The sequence below is a fragment of the Berghia stephanieae genome, chromosome 11, assembly GCF_034508935.2.
Source record: "Berghia stephanieae isolate SIO BIC M18660-M18661 chromosome 11, UCSD_Bste_1.3, whole genome shotgun sequence".
Lineage (NCBI taxonomy): Eukaryota > Metazoa > Mollusca > Gastropoda > Nudibranchia > Aeolidiidae > Berghia > Berghia stephanieae.
This window is the reverse complement of record NC_088370.1, coordinates 13,101,036-13,123,780: the sequence shown is the minus strand read 5'-3', so window position 1 is coordinate 13,123,780 and position 22,745 is coordinate 13,101,036. Positions and strand designations below refer to the sequence as shown.

Sequence of the window (22,745 nt, the reverse complement as noted above, 5' to 3'; positions counted from 1 at the left end):
TAAAGCATGCAAAATTAATACAAGCTTGTACTATAAATGATCTACCTTTCTCCTGATCTCCTCCTCACGTATTGCCTTTAGAGAATCTTGGGCATGACTCATGACACACTCGTTGCTGCAGTAGACAGAGCCAGACCTGGGCAACTTGTTGCATTTCTTCCCTACACATAGTTTTGGCATTACTTTGGTGCTGGTGCTGCTACTGCTGCTGCTGCTTGTGGTGGTAAAAACTGGCTTAGGGGTTGATGGACTCTGTGTCATATAAAAAAATTATAATAGTAATAAATGAAAGAAAAAACAAACTATTTTTTTTTTGTTAAAATAAACAAGAAAGGAAGGAAATAGAAAATAAGAAAGAAAATTGTAATATAATAAAAAGACAATACATCTCTCCTTACCGATCATTTTCAGTATTTTCCCAAAATGACAGGGTTACCCAGCTAAAAAAGTGATTTTTAAAACTCAAACAACCTCTCTACAAAACAACCTTATGTTCTTATTTATCATTCTTCAAAGTTTATGATGTACAAAATAAATCTGAATAAGAAAAATGTTTATATTGTGTCATAACAAATGTGACGATTTTGCTGCAGGTGGTAAGGAGAGGTTAAAAAACATAAACAGAATTTTATTTCTTTTAATTGTACAATCATATCCCTCTAATCCGAACTCCACAATCCGGATGTCTCCATTATCCGGAAAGGTTGCCCGGGGACAGATTTTTTTTCTCTTTATTTCTTTATTATTTAAGGATTGATTCCACTATACAGAGGTCTCTGTAATCCTGACAAAATGCTGGGAACGGAGGTGTTTGGATTCAAGAGACATGATGGTATTTGGATTCAATCATGACGCAAGTTTTTAAAATGATCGTCTTTTTTTTTTTTTTTTATTCTTTCCAGCCATGAGACCCACTGATCCAGAATATATAATTTTCTATTGCCAGACAATTAAAAGAGTAATGAAGACTTCCCAAAAATCCTTTGGATAGAATGCAAGTCTTCGGCAAAACAAAGATTTAAGTAAGATTGAACTAGCTCCTAGCAGATGAAAGACAATGTGGATGTTTCAGGTATCCCCTTTGTCTATGAAACATGATGAATGAAACACTAAAGACGAATGAATGAGAGATGAGAAGGTGGTGTTGTTAAGGCATTCATTCATCAAGTTTTGTTCACAACGTGAAAACCCAAAGAAACCCACAAGTCTTCATAGATTAAATGTAAGATTCTATTCCCTTTTACTATTGTTATTTATTTCTTCCGAGTTTCAAGCAGCAACATTTTGCGATATAATATAATGCAGAGTAGCTCGCTGTCTGAATAGATAGATCCATTGAAGAGTGCTATGAAAAACTGACACTGATACAAAATCAAAAATCTGGAGGAAAAATGGAAAATCACCCCAATCTAACAAAATGTCTCACCTTTGCAACTGGTTTTGCAGGGGTCGAAGAACTTTGTTTTGCAGGTGTTGAGGTTGCACCATTACCTTCTGTAGATAAAAAGGAAGGGGAAAATATGCCGATCAAAGGATAACAGATCTTTTTTTTCTTTTTTTAACGTATTAATATTCTCTAAACCCTTGATTGACATTTTTAAAGAATAAAATAAAATAAAATAAAATAATCCATGGCTTGAAAAGGGTTAATAAAGAAAAGTAATAAAATTCAATGAAGAAATATTAATACACAACTCTATTGAGTTCAAGTGATTAACAATAATTAAAATAAAGAGCCATCTTGTTCTTTGCTTCCATATCGTCCTGGTTCACTTTTCACTTTAAATTGGCAAACAACAATCAAGTACGGAATAAGTAAGGGGTGGGGTGGCAAGGTTTTACCGCACGAGAAATGTAAGTACCATGTTTACAAAGCAAAATCACCCCGACTAATTACTAATAATAACGAACTAAATTATAAGAAATAAATAAATAAATTTGTTTCCTGGTGCGACAATAACCACCTTGAATTGAATGTTAGTAAGACCAAAGAATTAATTATAGACTTTAGAAAAGATAAGAATACAAAAGACCATATTACTATTAAAAATCAAAAAGTAGAGCAGGTAGTAGAATACAAATATCTAAGAGTCACCATGGACAATAAATTACGGTGAGACGTACATTCCAGTTATATCAATAGTAAAATTAATCAAAGAATGTACTTTTTACGGAAATTGTCCCAACTTAACATTGACAAAACACTTTGTACGCTATTTTATAGATCTGTAATAGATAGTGTTTTGGTTTTTTGTATTACTGCCTGGGGGGGGGGGAATTGTCTTAGCTCAGCAAAAGCTAACTTTGACAGGATTATTAAAAGATCTAATAAATTTACTACAGGATCCATGTCTTTTAATGATTTATATTCAGAATATTGCTTAAGAAAAATTAGTAATATTTTAGATAGTCCAACTCACCCTTTAAATCTTCAGATCACTAAGTCGAACAGAAGTGACTGATTGTTGTCTATACGAACAAAAAGTGAAAGACACCTCCAATCCTTTTTGCCTTACAGTTGCAGAATTTTTAATAAGGAAAATAATTTTTAAATTTTGGTCTACGTCTGTTTTAATTTTGAAACCTTTTTCTTTAAAATTACTCCATACCCACAATTTTTAAACATCAATTTATAAAATCACTTACTACAACTTTTCTATTGACCTTTTTATTCTACATTACGTGCCATGTAATTTATACTATGTAATTTTTCTCAGTCAATTTACAATAGTATTATACTGTAACTAATTCTTAGCTTTTTACTGATCTTTTTTTCTTATATGTTGACATCAATATACCTTTTCTAGATATGTACCTTAATTTACACTATGTAATTATTCTTACAGCCTACAATATTATTACACTATATATACCTATATCCAAATTTTACTTTACCACATTATATTTACGTATATTATGTTTAGGTATGTATCAGTGTCGGCATTTTATACGTCTGTACAAAAATTTCCTTTTGGATGAATAAAGTACATTATTATCATTATTATGATTTTTGTTTGTTTTTGGTTTGATTTGGAGGTCCCAGATGCTCAGTTGGTAGAGCACTTGCTTCAAAGGGACCAAGAATGATCCCGGATGAAGTCAAGATTTATTTTCTGACCTCATTGTCCACCCAGCAGTGATTGTGTAGCTGAGCCTTTCAGATCTGGCAGAAAGTACTTTGCGAGAGACTTAGAGTCCTAGAAATTGCCATTGTCTGTTTCAAGCTGTACACTAAAACAGGGATATACTCAGACTCCATGGTCTAATGGATCTGAAGGACTTCCACCCCCCCCCCCCCACTCATTTAAAGCAGATAAAATGAAATTAATGAGTTAACAGTAAAACCCCAGAGGGACCAGGGCACAATAATTAATATAAAGAGTCATCTTGTTCTTTGCTTCCATATCGCCCCATTTCACTTTTCACTTTAAATTGGCAAACAATCAAGTACGGAATAAGTAAGGGGTGGGGTGGCAAGGTTTTACTGCACAAGAAATGTATGTATACCATGTTTACAAAGCGAAATCACCCCGAAGGCTATAGCTAAAAAAAAAAACAAAGGCGTACAGCAGTCACAATTTAACCGCCTCAATTTGGTCCTATGTCGTGATGAACTACATATGCAAAAAGATTTAATTTTGGAGTCAAAACAATAGGAATTAAGAGGTATAAGTACTTTCAAGTATAATATCCCACTTTCAGTTTTCAAAATAAGAGCATAATAAGTCAACTAAGCATCATTATTCAAAATTTAAAACAGGGTTGCTGATTCAGGAGGCAAAACTTTACTGAACTTCTATGGGAACACATCGTTTGACCCGTATCTGAAAACCAAACTCCCATACTCAGAGCTGCCAACCCCATCTGATGAGAATGTGTACAATGGGATCTCAAAATGGGGGAGATTTCATAAAAATGGGTACAATCCTGAAATAGACGGAAAATAACCATTGTGAAAGTAAGAGGAAGGTATAATTACATAAAGTCACACCACACAAGCTCAATTGCAGCAACAATGATGTTCCCAAGACTATAATCCAATCCTTTCAGAATTCTACCTCCCAGCATGAAGATCATAATTGGTCAAAAAATATATGAATATCCACTAGGTCACCAAGGTTTCTCAATAGACTAGTAATAATATGAATTACAACTAAAGAAAACTGAACTGACTCTGCACACTGAAAATGGGTACAATCTTGGGGGAAATGTGTACAAGTGTACAATCACTGAAAATGCGTACAATTCCGCATTTTTTGCAGTAGGTTGGCAGCTCTGCATACTTATTTTTTTCCGTTCAGCAGGTGATGGGAAATATACTGAGCTTTTTTAACATTCTGAATTCTGTAAATATACCGGAAAATCAGCAACCTTGTTAAAATCAAATTTAATTCTTTAGCATCTGCTTCATTCTGATCGTTTTGTTTTGTTTCTAAGGGTTTTACGGCGCTTGAAACACATTAAGGTCATATCAGTGCCAGTAAAAAGGAAGAAAATGGGAGAGTAAAAAGTTCTAGAATTACAATTAAGGAAAGGTAAGATGAAGGGGAATTGGTTCAAATAGATTTAGATTCCAAGAGCACACTATCAAAGTACTTAGTTTGAGATCACCTAAAAGTCTCACCCAGACACCAGCACAAGATCCCACTAAGATGAATACACTCAAATGTTTACAAATCATATGTTAAAAATAAAAAATAATAATACATAACAGAGAGATAATTTACAAGCAAAAAAATATCATCTCCCAAAACGAACTATACATTTGACTGTTTCCCTCCCAGCCAGAGCCAGGACAAAACCAAGTAATCTCATCCCAAGACAATGACAGAAAGCAAGTTGGAAAACAGATATAGGGGGGGTAGAAGACACAGTATGTACCTCCCCGCCCACTATGGGAGGTGCTTCATTCTGAACTGACAGAATGCCAAATTGAGGTTGTAGGGGCACATATGAACAAACGTCTGTAAATTCTCTTTAACTTCAGTCGAAGTAAACCTCTGAATAGGTGAGTTAGTTCCTCCCACTTCTATGACTTGGATGTCCATACTTACTCTGGCAGGAAGGACAGACGTACTCCTCTTCGTTGTCCTCCATCTCCTTGCCCCTGGCCCTGGTGACCCCCACACAGCTGCCGTGATACCACTCCTCACACTTGTCACAACAAATCATAAACCTGAACGAAGGGACACAGGGAGTTGTTATGAAAACAATAATAGTAGCTATATTATATTATTAATGACAATTATATGATAATAATAATGATAATAATATAATAATAATAATAAAAATAATAATAATAATAATAATAATAATAATAATAATAATAATAATAATAATAATAATATTAATAATAATAATAATAATAATAATAATAATAATAATAATAATAATAATAATAATAATAATAATAATCATAATAATGATGATGATGATGATGATAAGAATATTAAGAAGAAGAATTAAATAATAATAATAATAATAATAATAATAATAATAATAATAATAATAATAATAAATAATAATAATAATAATAATAATAATAAATAATAATAATAATAATAATAATAATAATAATAATAATAATAATAATAATAATAATAATAATCATCATCATCATAATAATAATGATGATGATGATGATAAGAATATTAAGAAGAAGAATTAAATAATAATAATAATAATAATAATAATAATAATAATAATAATAATAATAATAATAATAATAATAATAATAATAATAATAATAACAATAATAATAATAATAATAACAATGATGATGATGTACCTGTTTCCATGTGGTTTTTTACAGATGCAATACAAAGTGGTAGGATCATCCCAGTCATCATCATTCTCATCGTCCACAAAATCATCATCATCATCGTCACCGTCGTCATCTGAGTCATCTTCCTTCTTCTCATCATCCTTCTGGTCGCCATCTTTTGCACTTTTGATTTTGGGAGGTTTTTCTTTTTTTAGATGAACTTTCTTCTTTTTCTCTTTCACATCTTGAGGAAATTAAGCGATAGGTATTAATATTAACACACAGCGCATGCTAAATATAAATAGAAGCAGCTATTTTCAACAGGGTTGCCAATTCAGGAGGCATGATTTAACTGAACTTTTAAACAAACACATTGAAAGATCCCTCTCAGAGCGCTGAACTCTAGTAACAAGACATTGTATACTTACTTCCCTTACTTAACGAATGTTAAATATAAATAGAAGCAGCTCTTTTCAACAGGGTTGCCAATTCAGGAGGCATGATTTAACTGAACTTTTAAACAAACACATTGACCAATCCCTTTCTGAGCGCTGAAATCTAGAAACAAGACATCGTATACTTACTTCCCTTACTTAACAAAGGTTAAATATAAATAGTAGCAGCTATTTTCAACAGGGTTGCCAATTCAGGGGGCATGATTTAACTGAAATTTTAAGCAAACACATTAAAAGATCTCTTTCAGAGCGCTGAACTCTAGTAACAAGACATCGCATACTTACTTTTTTTTTTTCCCCTGTTTAGCAGGTGATTGGAAAATATACTGAGAGTTCACAACATATTGAATTCCGTAAATATATGGAAAATAGGCAACCCAAGGTTTATCTTTGGAATCCATTTTTTTTCACCAACCAGAGTTTAATTGAACATACCTTTTAATAAAATCTGTATTTAGCTTTTACATCGAAAATGTTTCGAGGAACGTACAGAACTATGTTTTAATGGCTATATGACTACATAAAATACAAAATGATAATGAAAAGATAGGCTCGACAATTGTCAGAGATTTTACAATAGATCCTTCTTTTTTTTTTTTTTTTATGATAACTACTATGTTACTAGTGTGCATCTTGTGTGAGCGTGTCTATGTCAATATTGTATTGTAATAAATATGTAACCAAATGACAAATTGCCACTTTTTTGGGGACAATAAAGATATATTATTATTATTTTAGGCCTTATGACTTTGAAGGGCATTTCCAACTGTAAGTCCCATCATGAAGCAATAGTTAATAAAGGTTTCATTCTGTTGAACTAAATATACCAGGCTATAGGCAGAAAGGGATACTGAGAGATTGCCCATGCAAAAAAGGATACCCCACAGGTGACTAACTAGTACAGTAAAAAATGGAAATATTTGAATCATTTGTTTCATTTTGTAGAGTACCTAAAGAATGATTATTGGGTGCTGGGTGCAATCTAGAAGTATAGGTTGTTTGTTTTGTTTTGTTTGATTGTATAAAAATAAAATATATAAAGGATATGGGGGCGAAGTGGCTGAGTGGTTAAGGCATTGCACTGTGACCTGGAAGGTCCCGGGTTCAAGCCCTGCTTCAGGAACTTTCGTCTTTTTTCCTTTTATTAACCCCCAATTTGCTCACTTGGGACAACATGGGTGATTCCTGTTGACATCAGACATTTTGTTTGATGCATTATTTCTATATTCCTTTGTGGAATTCCTGGGCGACGATATCTTATGATGTTGTGGCGAAGGCATAATGTTTTTTTTAATATAAAAAGGATATAACCAGGACCTACCTGTGTCAGAAGAATCTTGTCTTTTAACTTTAATCTTCCTCTTTGGCTTATCCAACGTTTCATCAGCAGATTTCTCTCCCTTGGATTCTTTCACAGCGGGAGTCACTTTGTCTTCCTTAGCTTTTTCAGTACTTGTTGAAGACAAAGAAGACGATGATGATGACAGCTGTTGGTCAGCGATGGAAGTTTCAACCTCCTTTTCTTCAGCGATATGCCCATCTTTTGAGGTGGCTGAAGAAGGTCTTTCAACTTCAACCTGCCCTACGATAAGAAAGTCTGACCCACCCTCTTGAAGCTCTGTGTCCAAGCTTTCTAAAATAGAGGCTCGACCGCTGCCACCTTCAGCAGGTATTGTTTTACTATCATTTCCTGCAACCTCCTGCTGCAACCCTGTGGTCTTGGTCATTTCTTCATTGTTCGTCTTTCCACTAGACTCGTGACTCTCTGGTTCCTCCATGAACTGGTCCGGTAATTTCATATCGGCGATGACGTTGGAGGCAGGGATTGACATGCTATTCAGGTCTTGTTGTTCTAAACCGGCTGGCTCTGCTTCGCCGTCCGCCGGAGAAGTCGGTTTTGAATACTTGTGTTCGATTAGGACATTAGGGAGATTTTGAGGTTTGATAGGAGAGTCTGCGTTGTTTGTTTTTTCATTGTTGTCCTCTTTGACTGGAGTTGAAGACACTGCGGCTACAGTGGCAGCATCTCCAGCTGCAGTTGTCATGCTGCTACTAGTACTTATGGCTGCCGTGTCTGCTTCATGCTCTTTCTTGGGTGCGACTATAGTATCTGGTTTGAACAAATCATTCATGGTCATGTCCAACATGGAGGTGTCGTGTTCCGGTTTGTGATGGTGCTTGTGTTTGTAGGGTTTGGGTGCAGCATTCGCAGCGATCAGTAGAGGCGGTGCATCTTCTTCATTGTCTTTGTGATTGCCAATACCAGGCACAGATTTACTGCTCGATTCCGCGGACTTCCGTCTGTCCCCTTTAGAGGAATCACTCGATTGACTTCTGTCTCTTCCATGAGATTTAGATGACGTAGAATCACTAGATTTTCTCCTTTCACCCTCCTCACTTTTTTTACTTTGTGTCTTCTCAATAGATTTCTTTCTTTCTTTCTTTTCTACAGACACAGACTTAGGAGACAAAGATCTTTTCTTTCCCTGCTTCTCATCCACTTCAGGCTGACGATTGACCTTTGCCACTGTATTTTTATTTCCAAAGGGCAGGTGTCGTTTCTTTTTGACCAACACACCTCTTTTTAACAAATCATCGACTTTCTTGGCCTTAGCCTGCCCAACAATCTTCTTCTGAGATCCATCCAAAGATTTCTTCTTTGCTTCTGGTACACTTTTCCCTTTTGGAGGTGACACTTTTCCTCCTTCCTTCTTCAGAACTTTCTTGCCCTCAGGAGTTTTGACTACTTTTTTGTCAGTTCCTTTGACAGGACTTTCGTTTTTCTTCACCGCATCTTTCTTGGACACTACAGGTTTCTGATTGGCTACTGCTGCCGCTGCCGCCGCAGCTTGTTTCTTTTCCTTGTCCTTACCGGTCACCAGGACTTTTTGCTTGCCATCAATGACCATCACTTTACGGCCATCTTTCAAAATCCTCACCTCACCTTTTATTACCCGTCCATCAGCCGTCTTCACGACTTTAATGACTTTCTTAACTACATTACTTTCTTTTTTCACAGGGCTCGTTTTGACTTCTGCCTTTTTACTTCCCTCTGCCTTCACTCCTTTTACTTCCTTCTTTGAAACTTCCTTTATTTCCTTTTTCACTTCTTCCTTCTTGGACTCTTTCTTGACTGCACCCACCCCTTCTGGTTTCTTTTTCAATTCTTCAGAACTTTTTTCCTCGCTCTTGATTTTCTCCTTCTTTGGAGATTGAGTTTCAGACGCTTTCTGTTTATTTCCATTATCAGACTTGGTCAATTTTTGTGGTTTAACATCCTCCTCAATTTTCACTGGCTCTGTCTTTGATTCAGTCTTTGCCGTGGTAACTGTCTTTTTCTTCACTATCTCAGAAGGGCTTCGTTTGACCAGACCTGCATCTTCAAGGGGATCCGGCTCAGATTCCTCATCTTCTTCTTGTTTTTCCATCTGGAGAAACATCAAATGTTAAAAAATTAATAAATGCTTCAAAGTGACCAAAAAAAATTAATAATAACAAAGACAAAGAGGAATGTGAAGATGTGCTCCTCCAGTGAATGTTTTGAAAATTCCAGATTGATATATACAAAATGCATTCTTTGGCATCTCTGAGGCCTTAGCCCATGTGAATGTGTACAATGGAAATTGAATGCCAAACTGAGAAAGATTTTGAAAAAAATGAGTCAATCCCGAAAAAGAAAACCGAGCGTGAATTCTGTAGATGGACAATTAGACCACACTTGCAATATTATAATCGATATATAAATTAATTTGACTTTCAGATTATAAATAAAAATATAAAAAATTTGATATGACCCAGCCAGATAATAATTATTTGAACTCCCTGATCATGAAACAAATTAAAGTATTGAAATACACTTTTTTAAAAAGAGTATGATTTTTTTTCTTTAACTGTTTAAGGGGGGGGGGGGGGGGGCGATATTAAAAATGATGAATTTTGACCTAGTTTGCTAAACATTAAATTTTGGTGGGATGTTGTCATGTGACCATTTGTCTGCATAAAAAATTGAATGAGAACTTCATCTTCATTTTTTTTTCGACTCAAAAAAACGTATTTTGTGACCCGCGGTATGGTTAAATCCTGCCCATTTTTAGTTTCAGTGGACTGATTTCATGACAGAATATCAAATAGTCTTTATAACTAAGTAAAGGCAAAAACATATCAATTAAAAGTAAAAACTCTCCTCTATCTTCGACAACCAATCACTTTGTTCTTAATTATGTCATGTGGTCACAATCTAATCAGAGAGCGAGAGGAGAGTTTATCCCTAAACTCGTTTACTTTGACTTTTAAATTCGTTTTTCTCAAAACTGCAATTTTCGTCACTAAAAGCCTATCTCCTCCCTCAATTTTCAACCAATCTTCTTCAAACTTTCTACAAATGAGTATCATACAAATACGCAGGTCCTCTAGAAGCCGGATTTTAAAAAATAAAAAAATTTAATGAGTATTTTCAAATTATGTAACTTTTTTCAAGGGGAATAATCGAGTAATAACTTTGAACTTAATTTTTAAAGTTTCTAATTAAAAAATTAAAAATCGGGCTTCTGGAGCCTCTTTATTTTCCTTTTTTCTACCTCTGGCCAAAATATTATGGCAATTGGTTGATAAACAAAAAAGCCTTTGACTTTTTAAGATGTGTTGTTTATTTTCCAATATTGCGTCGTTTCCATAGCAACGGGCAACTTTTTTCGAAAAAAATTATATGCAATCATACTTCCCAAACATATACATTATGACTGTGCATAGAAGTTTAGGATACTTCATCAAATTTTAAAAATGACCCTTTAGTGTCGCTCGCCCCCATAAATAATAGAAATTGGATAATACATAATATAATCCTATAAAAGCCAATGATTAGTTCATGAAAAAGAAAGGCATTTGTTTGTCTTTAAGGGTTGCACAGCGCTTGCAACAAATGTAAGGTCATATCAACGCCAGTAATAAGGAAGAAAATGGGATAGTAAAAAAGAAAATACTCTTGTTTAATTATCTTTCACATTCTACATGAGCTATCAAAATAAAATTTCAAAAAAAATTTGTCTTTTTTTATTTGGGCCTTATATTTTTTTTTTCTTTGCAAAACCACGAAAATTTGCACAAATTTGCAAACAAAATTGTAGATACAAATCATGACAGTGTGTTGTTTTTTAAAAAATCAGAATTAGAGAAATAAAGTTAATACCAACAAGTAATCCTTTAGAACCATCAGGTCCATGGACCCAGAGTTTATTCTGGTTTCTATATCGTGAAAAGGACAATAGTAATTGCTTGCTATCCTTTGGAAAAGACACTAGTCTATCGCAAAGCACTTTCCACAAGATCTAACAGACCCAGCTACCCAATCACTGCTCGGTGGACAGAGGGGTCAGAAAAAATCTTGACTGCACCCGGGTTCGATCTCAGTCTCAGTCCCTTTGCATGTGAAGCAGGGAGTCTACCACCTGAGCTGTCAGGACCCCCAATACCAACAATGAATGCATGAATTTCATTCTAATGTTAAGTGCAGAGCGGATATATCGACAACGGTGATATCGACATCACGCTTATATCGACATGACATCAAAATCCTGTTTTTTTTTGCTATATAACATTAGTAAATAAAAATCACCTCCCATTTTTCCGCTACATAATATTAGTAAATAAAAATCACCTATCGACATAAATTTTACCACAGGACAGTAATATTGACGTTGCAAACCGTTGATACAGACAATAATTTGTCTGAAAAAAGAATTAATACAATTTATATATACAGTCAAGATATCCTGCAAGTAAAGTAAAACCCAACAGCCAACGAAAATGCAGAGATATCCCGCACAAGTAATAAGATCAATTAAACATCTTACTTAAAATAATTCACTTCATCAATTTCACAAATTATTACTAATTTTGAGGCAATAAGGCCCCAAAACTAAAAATCAAATAAAAACAAAATTCAATTGAGTGCCATTATTACAACAACAAAAAAAAGTATTTCTACAAACCTGCAGTTTTTTCAAAGGAACTTCATCTTCATCTTCATCATCAGCTTTATTGCTTCCAGAAGTGGCTGTTTTCACGACTGGCAACTTCCTTTTCTGACCGGACAAGAAACCCTCAGGACTTGACAACACCTCCATGCTTGCTTTCTTCAACTTGCTCATCAAATTCTTTGCCAGTGGTGAGGTCGGCGGAAGCACTGAAATTTTCTTCTTCGTCGGCGATGGAGTGGCCAGTTCTTTTGATTCAATTGTTACCATCTTGGCTTTGAGCTGAGAAATGGGAGTGGAATCGTCTTCATCGTTAGACGTTTTACCTTCCTGCTCGTCATCTTCGGAATCTTCGGATTTCTTTGCTTTCTTTCTTTTTGCTGCGGGTTGTACTTTTTTACGTTTCTGGGCCTTTCCAACTGGTGCCTTAACTTCCTTTTCTTCTTCATCTGATTCTTCTTCATCCTCATCACTGTCTTCTTCTTCTTCTTCTTCCTCTTCATCATCATCTTCTTCTTCGCTCTCCTCCTTGGCTTTTCCTTTAGCCTTAGCCTTCGCAGACTTTTTAGCTGAAGCAGTCTTTTTAAGAGTGACTTTGGATTTCACATTTTTAGTTGATACCTTGGGACCAGCAGATTTACCCGGAGGTCGACCTCTAACACCCACTTTCTTCGGCAATGTTGGGGTCGGCTTATTTGCAACAGGTTTTGCATCTTCTTTCTCAGCAATCTCTCTGCAAACAAGATGACCAAAATTCTATATAAGCAATATACCAAATAAAGGGAAAGCAAAGATTAATTCAGTTAGAAAAGGACCAGTATTCTATTGTTAGTCTAGTTTAATTTAAGAAATAAAAAGATTGAAAAGAAAAAAAAAAAAAAAAAAAGAGAGAGAGAGAGAGAGAGAGAGAGAGAGAGAGAGAGAGAGAGAGAGAGAGAGAGAGAGAGAGAGAGAGAGAGAGAGAGAGAGAGAAAGATAGAACAATATAAGGTAACAAAGATACTGTCACATAGCTGCTGTTTTCTAAAATGCTCAAGTAGAAACAACACAAAGCACAAAACCAAAATAAAAATTAAATATTTTCTAGTCCACAAAGACTAAATAAAGTCTAAATTGCTAAATTAGGTCATGGTCATAAGGATGAATAACACATAGCAGACAAATGTTTTAGTCTAATAGAATTAAGACTCTCATTAAGAAAGAAATCCACCTCTGCTATGTATTGCAATGTAAGATGTTGATAAAGTGTCCAATTGGGTAACAAATGTCTCCATAACATGGGTATGTGCTTGTGGGAAAGAAAAAAAATTTCACTGTGTTTCACAAAGCTGCACTTTTCAGATGAAATCAGACTGTCATACTGATTACTGAAAACTCATACCCATACTGAGTAGTATGATTTATTAAGAACGAATGGCAGCTATGCTGTCGAATGTACTTCTGGGAAATCATCACTTTTTAGGACCCTCAAATAACCCACACATGCTAAAAGCAACAAATAAAAATTCTGTTTATTCATTTTTTTAAAAAGAAACAAATTTTAAGAAAAAAATCCTTAAAAACTGAAAAGCATAATTTTTGCTCTCATCTGCATCACAAAAAATAATTTGAAATGTAACTGTAGTTCAATTTTATCAAATACCATTCCTTGAAATTAAATATGATATTCTTTATCCCCCCTTCCCCCCCCCCCCCCCCCCCAAATTTGAATTGAATAATCTGAAATTGGCCTAATTTGGTTCCCGCCCCCACCAAATAAAATAAATTTTGCATATACAATTAAATCTGTCTACGTGGCAAGAGTGATAGACATCTTCAAGACAGTTGAGGTTCATATGAAACGAACCTGTTGGTGGAATATTTATGAAATTCACAGAATCTTGTCATCATGGTCATACTTCTTAGTTTTTCAAACTCAAAAGTTTTGTTAAAATTATTGACGGCATAAACAAATGATGTTCAATATTCACCGTTCTCCTACCCTGCTCCATTTATCTTCTTATCATTCTTCGAAACATCTATCCCAACATGTGTCTTCATTGGAGCCAGTCAACTTTACCTTAGTTTTATATCAATTTTATTTCGAACATCAAGTAGCCACTTCATAACTAAAAACGAAATAGCTGAAGAAGAGGACTGATTTCACACACACCCCCCACCACCTCTTTCTAAAATATAAAATTAGCAAAATGAACTTCTTGGGCCCCCCAAGTATTAGTAATTTAATCAGAAAATTAGTTGTAGTAGATGTTATCATAAGCCTTCATTTAGTTAATCTGGTTAAATACAGCCTTCATTTAGTTAATCTGGTTAAATACTATATATTGTATCTTAACCAGGGAAAAAGTATATGATGAGACTTTTGATTCAAAATCAATCTCTTAAAAAGTCTCCTTTAAAAAAAACTTACTCTTTCTCCTCCTTTGGAGTCTCTTTCTTGCGGCCAATACTGTAATACTCAAAGTCACTACTAAAAGTGCTCTGTTTTTTACGGGACGATCTTCGTGACGGAGTCAGATCAGGTGTGGAGACAGGAGTATTGGTTGGGACAACACCCGGAGAACTGGTACTGCTCGGGGTCGCAAATTCTGCTTTTCCTGCCTCTCCTTGACTGTCATTTTCTTCTGATGATTTGGGATTTGCAGCAATCTCCTCCATCTTGGGTTAATATATATAGATCAATCTGAAATGTAGAAAATAAAAGAATAAGGAAAATCTCAAAAATTACATGGCTTTTTTTTTTTCAGATACAGGCAGCAAAGAGATGAAATGTGTATTTTAACAATGAAAGCGGTTGTCTTATACTAAATGACTAACCTTCCCATGTAAAATTGATAGAAAGCTTTCGGACTGTATGAAATGTACAGTGACGTCATGAGTTTTAGAAATTGAGTAAAAGTTTGATCATTTTTCGACTGTGACCCAAGATCACCTTTATTATACCCCCTCTCTCTCTCCCCTTTATTGTCTTCTTACCAATTATCATCATTTTTGAAAATCGGAAGAGACAATTGCGGAAGAACGAGAAGGAAGAGTGAAAATAGGAATGATTCTGCCAAAAGCGGAAGGTTTGGTAGGTATGTGGGAAGGTAATAGTTGTAATAGTCATGGTATAGATGATGATGTGGTCGGTAGTGGTTGTTGTAGTAGTGGTGGTAGAGATGATGACGTGGTGGTGGCTTTCAATCTTAGACAATATTCCATCTTAGTCTTAGGTTTCCATTTGGCAGGTTCAACAATAAGACTACAGCCAAAATGATATACCAGAGGGACAATTCAAAATAATGATATCGATTATTTATCAATATCAATATTTTGAAATACGAATCAGTGTTTGGTAGGGTAATTATCAGTGTACCAGAAGAGAAGAGATAAAATAGAGAGAGAAAATCTCCCTACTACTGACTGAAATTTGTGCGACTCTATGTGGTTTTGTGACTTGTGGTATGACAGTATGACACTCGCTTTCGGATCGGAAGGTCCTATTTCGAACCTCACTCAGCGCATAGTTGAGTCCTTGGAAAAGACTCTTTACTCACATTCTATCACCATATTCAGGTGTAAAATGAGCACCTGGCCGTTAACAGCTTTGTCTCTATCAGGAAAAAATTGTAATATCGCCTAACACTAACACTAAACAGGCGTCATGTCTCGTTCTTTATGTTACGTGTTGCTATTGGTCAGGGACCCTTTGTAAAGCGCTTTGAGCATGTTTGGTGGATATTGCACCATATATAAAATTATATTATGATTATAGCTCAATTTTAAACTTATAAGTTGGCAAGTCTACTACTACAACTACTAACCTAAAACTAGATAACTTCAGTGAGTGTGAGGAGTCTAGAAACCAAAGTTAGAGAGTTCGAAAGGTAAACAAAGGCAAAAAGGCAAAGGATTAGACTTGGGAGGCCTTCCGAAAGCTCCTACATCCCCAGTATTCTTGTTCTAGTAGGGGGTTTGGGAGGGGGGGGGGGGAACTTTTTAATAATGTTCTTCTATCTAGTAGGAGGAGGGGGTTTGGGAGGGGGAAGACTTTAAAAACAAAAAAAAAGTTTCCACTCTCCCAAACCCCCTACTAGAACATTATAAAAAACAAGAATACTGGGGATGTAGGACTCCTACATCCCCAGTATTCTATTAGAAGAGACTTCAGCGCCATCTTGCTCTATCATCCAAAATAAAACTGGCAACAGTTACTCCTGCTCCATAAGAAAGGTCATATACAAATGTCTGTCAAATGAGGTACCAGCAGCTACCACTGGCACAGTTGTAAAATATGCAGTTCAGTGTCTCACTGGTTCTTCCTTATTGTCAGTCCCAAACATATCGACAGCTACCAGAATGGCACGTGAGATGGGAGTAATTGCTGACATTCAGTCTGCTGAAACAATTCTGTCATCTGATGCAATGACCTTATCATGGGATGCCACAACGGTTGATGGACAACACATCAATGAAATACATATTTCAACAAAGTCATCAATACTCACCCTTAATGCAGCTCAATTGCCTGGTGGATGTGCAGAGGATTATGTACATCATATTTCAGACACTTTGGACAACATTGGGATGGCTTATGCTTCTTACAAAGGTATCCCACATATTGATGTGTGTGATGCCATAAAAGGAAAAATTTTATGTACTTTAACAGATCGGGCTGCTGCCAATCATGCTGCCGTGGTGCTGCTGGAGGAGAAATTGAACAAAAGCTTGTTGGATCTCAAGTGCAACCTCCACCCTTTGGATGGCCTGGCAAATGGCGCCCGTTCAGCTCTTAGAAAGCTGGACAGTAAGAGAAATCTTCATGGGAAAACCCTTGGAGGAACAAGCTGTGTTGTAAGTGTTATTCAGGGGATTTACAAGATTCGATACAAGGAAAAGGGTGACCCTCTTGGTTTTAAAATTTTTCTTAAGTCGGAGGATTTAAAACCAGGAACGTTCTTGAGGTATGTTGGGAATCGTCTCCATGTTCTTTTTCATCTGGCTGGAACTATTTATCGTTATCGCCACCAATTGGTCACCTATCTGAGGACACAGTGCAGTGCAACAACTCTTGCAAATTGCTCGCCACCGATCTGTCGAATCCGAAAATTCTCAATGACCTGCAACTTTTGGGGATGGTGGGTAAATCGATCACAGCACCATGGATGGCTCTTTGCTACACTTCGTCCTCTGTTAGGGACCATGCAGGAATAGCTCATTCTCTGATCAACATCATTCCTAAGATTCAGACACTCGCCCATGCCCCGGATCGGCTGTACTCCGCAACCGAGGATGTGTTCGGTCGACACTTTATGGAAGAAGACACAGTTCTTCAGTCTTTAAAAATAGTTGATAGAGATGAGGCTGATTTGTATTTGTCTACAGAATGTATTCTTCAGGAGTTTGTGTCTATTCTGACACGACAACTGAAAGAGTACATGCCTGAGGGTGCAAATTCTGCAGCTGTCATGGCTGGAAGAGTTGACACCGCCCCAGCACACAACATATGGGCAGAGAGAACCCTGGGCATTCTTGACAAACAGATGAGGCGAGCCCCAAATGCTGCTCTAGATTATATCGATGCCAAAGTCAAGGTGAAGACCAACGGAACACTTGATTGGCTAGACAGCAAGTCCATTGAAGAGCAATCAAAAATCATCCTGTTTGCAAGGTGCCAGGGCATAAAGAATAAGTCCAGCTTTAATTTACGCCAGTCTGCATTGCAAATGGAGCTGGTGAAACGGCAGAGGGTAAAGCAACAAAAGAAGGACAGAGTGCGAAGAGCCAAAATTGCAAATGATGTCACCGGTGCGCTTCAGGACTCATCTGGATTGTCAAATGCTATCTTCAGAAATGTAAAAGGGCCTCTTCTTGGATATTTAACTCAAATTTTCGATCAGCCGAAAGAGGTCATCGGATGCTATATTATTCACACCTGGAATGTTGAGGGAGAAGATATTCTTTACAATGGTCGAATTGTCAAATTGTCCAAGAAGAGGGATATTTTTACCATATCTTACTGGCGGGAGGAAGAGTCTGAGGACGAGTCTACAGAGTTCAGAGTAAAAGTTGTAGACATCATCACTGATATCGTGACAGAGGATCTTTATTTCCTTTGACTCTGATATTGTCTTCTTGAAGAATTGTTTCTGCCTTGCTGTGGATCCAGGTATGTTAATTTGCTGTCATTTTAATTTGGTTTACCTTTTGTTTCCTCAGTGACCCCGAACTTTAAAAAAAATATCAGCCGATGATTTTGAAACAAAATATTTTTATAGACTTCGGTTACATGGTACAAAGGGAAATTAGCTATTACCTTTTCATATTTCTGGATAGAGCTTGAAAAGACCTTTAAAATGATATATCATTTGTCAATATCTGTTAAATAGGACAGTTTTTATAGTCCGATTTGTAAATCGGGTTTTCGCATACGGTACAGCGCCATTGCTCAATCACACGTAATGTTACATAATCATTACATAACAATGTTGCGTGATTAATTTCTTGCATTATTTCCTTTGGTCTAGTACCTCTATTGATTATATTAGGTGAAACATGTAATAATATGCTCTTTTTTTAACATAGTTGCTCTCTAAAAGGGAGAAACCCTAAATTCATCAATTTTTCGGTCACAATTTTCAAGAATATTTTCTTATATAGCTATATAAGGAGAAATTGTCGATATAAAAATCCATAACTTTTGAACCAATTGAGCTACAGTGTTGTATCATATATCATTTTAAATGGTTTTTCAAACTCTATCCAAATAACATGGTTTTATTTCCTTTAGTCCCCTTTGAAAAATTCATGAAAGTGCCTAGTAGGAGCTTTCGGACAGCCTCCCTTAGACTTATTTTAATTTCAATTTCAGATTTTCAGCGGTTAAAATTATTTGTCAAAATCAAAAAGCTGAACTCGGACTCTGCTGAAAGTCTTGACTTGAGCCAGCCGAGTAACTAAGCCTAAGAATAAGAGGGCGATATAAAGCACTCATAGACCAACTGAAGGGCTTCACCAGCCTAACAATCCAAGAGCTGTTTGAAAAGGCAAGAGACAGGGAGGAATGGAGAGAGATAATTCATGCAGTATCCGAAGCCTGGACCAGGCATGGAACCTAGAAGAAGAAGATAAAGCAATGGGTGGATACCGGTTGCTGTACTGTATTGATAACGAAGTAACCCATAATTAGACAAGAGTTGGCCTTTTTTTGTGTGTGTCTGTGTGTGTGTACAAGTACAATGGCCCCTACCCCTACTTCACTCGAGACATCCAGAGCATGATTCGTCAAATCCATTCCACCTTCATATCTTGGGCAAATATTTATTTGCATCAACCAAACAATGATATATGCATGATAGTTTCACCAAAAAACAAAATGCATGATATAATTTTTAGCAACCACGCTTACACTTAAATCTTTACCTGCATTCGTTTCTCAAATTTAGCCCATGAAATAGCGGAACAACAATCTGTCCGCCATATTTGTTGTACTTTTTTTATTGTAGACCTGAACCGTTAAAGAAACTACGCAAACATATTAAAGATGGCATTTTACTATATTTTCTCATTTGACATGTGATTTTTTCGAATATTTCTAAAATATTACACATTTTTTATCTTTATGCAATCAAATTCTCAAGAATGTTCCTTTTAGCGTTGTGCATATGGTCTAATGTGTTATTCAGCCAAATTATAATTATGGTTCAATGTGGTCACAAACGCAACGGTAAACTTGGTTGTTGATGTATCTCGTTAACCACGTGATCGTGGTTCTGACCGGAGCCGCCGTGTTGATGCAATGAGTTTATCTAAAATTCTCGGAACATCCGTCAGCCAGATATAGCGTACCAACACACAAAACCATGTGTATCCTTAAACCTTTATACTCTGATTGATAGATACAATTTACTGATAACTCATAAAAAAGGCTGGCTAAAAACAATAACAAAGAGCTGAGTGACGTCAATTCCGTTCCTTCTATACGTAGACCTATGGACAAGTTCGCTTTCTTTTCTTTAAAAATACATGTAGCCTACTATTGAAAGGTGAAAATGGACAGGCTTTCGTTGGAAACTGTACTAAAAACGGACGTGTCGGGCGCAGTCCCTTCGTCAGCAAAACAGTTATCAAAGGAACATTGTAAATAAATAAAATCAAACGTAGAGAGGAATAAAATGGGATAGATAATAACTGAGTGATGGCATCTTAATTTCTAGTCTAAATAAATGCTTGCCGTCTTAAGACTATCCATCCTTGCTCTTTTACATCCCGTAATCCAAAGAATCTGCCTTTGTATCAAGCTTCTAAAATAGTTATCCCACCGTATGATTCAAAATGTAACCTATTCAGAAGGACTGGTTACATACACAAATTCCAAGTAGTTTGGAACCGGAAGAGTAGAATGTGTGACGTCACGACTACCCTGCCTTATATTTATGCCTCCACGTGAGTTGTCTTCATTATTAATGGAATGTATTTGTCACCGACTGTCCCCGAATTGTGTCCAACCGTAGCCGCCAAACTGATAGCCTGACAATGACCAAAATATTGTACGTCATTATTGGATTCAATAGTCCGATGTCACGTCGCCCAGCAAAGACGGCCATCGTGGTTCTAAACAAAGAAAATCGGTACTTTTTATTCTTCATGCTGGCTAGATCTTTTCATATGTCTTGTAATCAGAATGTGTAAAAGTCAAAACATGATCAGATTTATAATGGGTTTTTTTCCCCTCTGATACGCTTTTATGCTCGTCAGAGAAGTATTTCATAAGGGCGTCCGCCATTGTTCCGATAGTTTAGAGCCAGTTACTAAGTTACTATGCGTCATTACGAGGGAAGTGACGTTACGACTGTTGAATCGTATAGATAGTATGCAGATGATGTCACTCGGGCCTTTGTTATTGTTTTTGCCATCCGCGTTTGTGAGTTGTTCTCACTAAACTGTATTAACCAGACTATAAAAGTTCATGGTTACACAGAGTTCGTGTGTTGGTCCGCTATACTTCCGGATGGCAATGTTGTGAACTCCTGGCCAAGAGCATTCTATCTATAAAAGTTCATGGTTACACAGAGTTCGTGTGTTGGTCCGCTATACTTCCAGATGGCAATGTTGTGAACTCCTTGGCCAAGCGCATACTATCTATACAAGGCGACAATCACTGAAAGAATACAAATCGTGAGTTTTATTCAATAAGATCATATGTTTCCTTTGGCACTCCTAACGACAACTCACTCGGCGATGCACAAGCCTCGAGTGGCGTCACATTACAAGTCCTTGTGCTCAACGCAAAGTTCAAGAAGGCTCCGCTCCAACACAATGAAATCTATTGATAGTATGCGTTTGGCTTAGAAGCTCACAACATTGCCATCCGGAAGTATAACAGACCACACACAAAACTCTGTGTAACCATGAACTTTTATAGTATTTATAATACAGTTAAGTGAGAATTAATCATAAACGTGGATAGCAAAAAAAAAAAAATAATAATAATAATAATAATGATAATAATAACAAAGACCTGAGTGACGTCAACTTCATTCTATCTTTATTGAGAACAGCTGACATGGAAACAAGATTTCAAACGTCTCGTTAATAGGGAAGAAAAGTCATGACGTCAAATCCTCCACTCTCTTGGTTCCTAAATCCTTGGGAGTGTGTATGTAACCAGCCCTTCGGAGTACTAATAATGAATAGGTTATATAAAGGTGGCATTTCAGTAGCATGGTATATTATAGTCAAATACTTGGGAGGCCTTCCGAAAGCTCCTACATCCCCAGTATTCTTTTTTTTTATAATATAATGTTGTAGTATGAGGGTTTGGGAGGGGGGGGGGGGAACTTTTTTTTTAAAAGTCTCCCCCCTCCCAAACACACTACTAGAACATTATTATTATTTTTTTTTAATACTGGGGATGCAGGAGCTATATGTACGAATGAACGTTGACAAACAAATCATAAAATACAGATAAAGCAATAAGCCACAACACTGGAACACCCGTCCCGTATGAATGGACACTTCAGTCACTGATAAAGGAACTGAAGCAAGGAGCAAAAATGCATCCACTTTTATTTTCTACATTTCAGATTGATCTCTATATATAAGCGTGGGGCAGCGTGGCTCAGTGGTACTGTCTTTGCTTCCTACCCGAAAGGTACCGAGTTCAATCACCCGCCGCTGAGTTGTGTGGCCTTGAGCAAGTCACATCGCCCTATTAGCTCACTTGCGGCGCTGCTCTGCGGCCGACGCCTGGGTTATTCCAGTCTTCCCTTGGAATAGACCCTAAAGACAAATTTCCCCTTGGGGATGAATAAAGGGAATTTTATTTATTTATTTATTTATTTTATTATTAACCCAAGTGACCACAAAGAAGTCTATCTTAACTCTGTGGAAGTACGAGCTCGGACGTCGCCTCGAAAAAGGTCCGCGCCAGACAGTGAGTACCAGGCTGATCTGCGCGAAAAGTCAGCTACTGGGACAAAGAAATTCCACAAACATTTGAATATTTTACAAATTAACATTTGTGGAATCAGGAATAAAAAGACAGAGCTGAAGAAATTATTAAATGAAAAG

The 22,745-nt window shown here is 36.4% G+C and overlaps 1 protein-coding gene across 4 annotated transcripts in view; it reads right to left on the bottom strand.

The window, feature by feature from the left end:
• LOC144956797 (uncharacterized) overlaps window positions 1-19,682 on the bottom strand; it is a 55,453-nt gene extending 35,771 nt beyond the window's left edge. For 3 of the 4 annotated variants that reach the window (XM_078887522.1, XM_078887525.1, XM_078887524.1), the window contains exons 1-8: window positions 19,596-19,682; window positions 14,602-14,874; window positions 12,207-12,924; window positions 7,541-9,647; window positions 5,789-6,008; window positions 5,055-5,176; window positions 1,427-1,494; window positions 46-252 (exon numbers count right to left, since the gene is read on the bottom strand). In XM_078887522.1, coding sequence (XP_078743648.1) covers window positions 46-252; window positions 1,427-1,494; window positions 5,055-5,176; window positions 5,789-6,008; window positions 7,541-9,647; window positions 12,207-12,924; window positions 14,602-14,849 — 3,690 coding nt within the window. In that variant the 5' untranslated portion in view covers window positions 14,850-14,874; window positions 19,596-19,682. Of the gene's footprint in view, window positions 1-45; window positions 253-1,426; window positions 1,495-5,054; window positions 5,177-5,788; window positions 6,009-7,540; window positions 9,648-12,206; window positions 12,925-14,601; window positions 14,875-19,581 lie in introns of all 4 variants that reach the window. The other variant, XM_078887523.1, reaches the window with a different exon arrangement.
• Window positions 19,683-22,745: the final 3,063 nt, after the last annotated feature.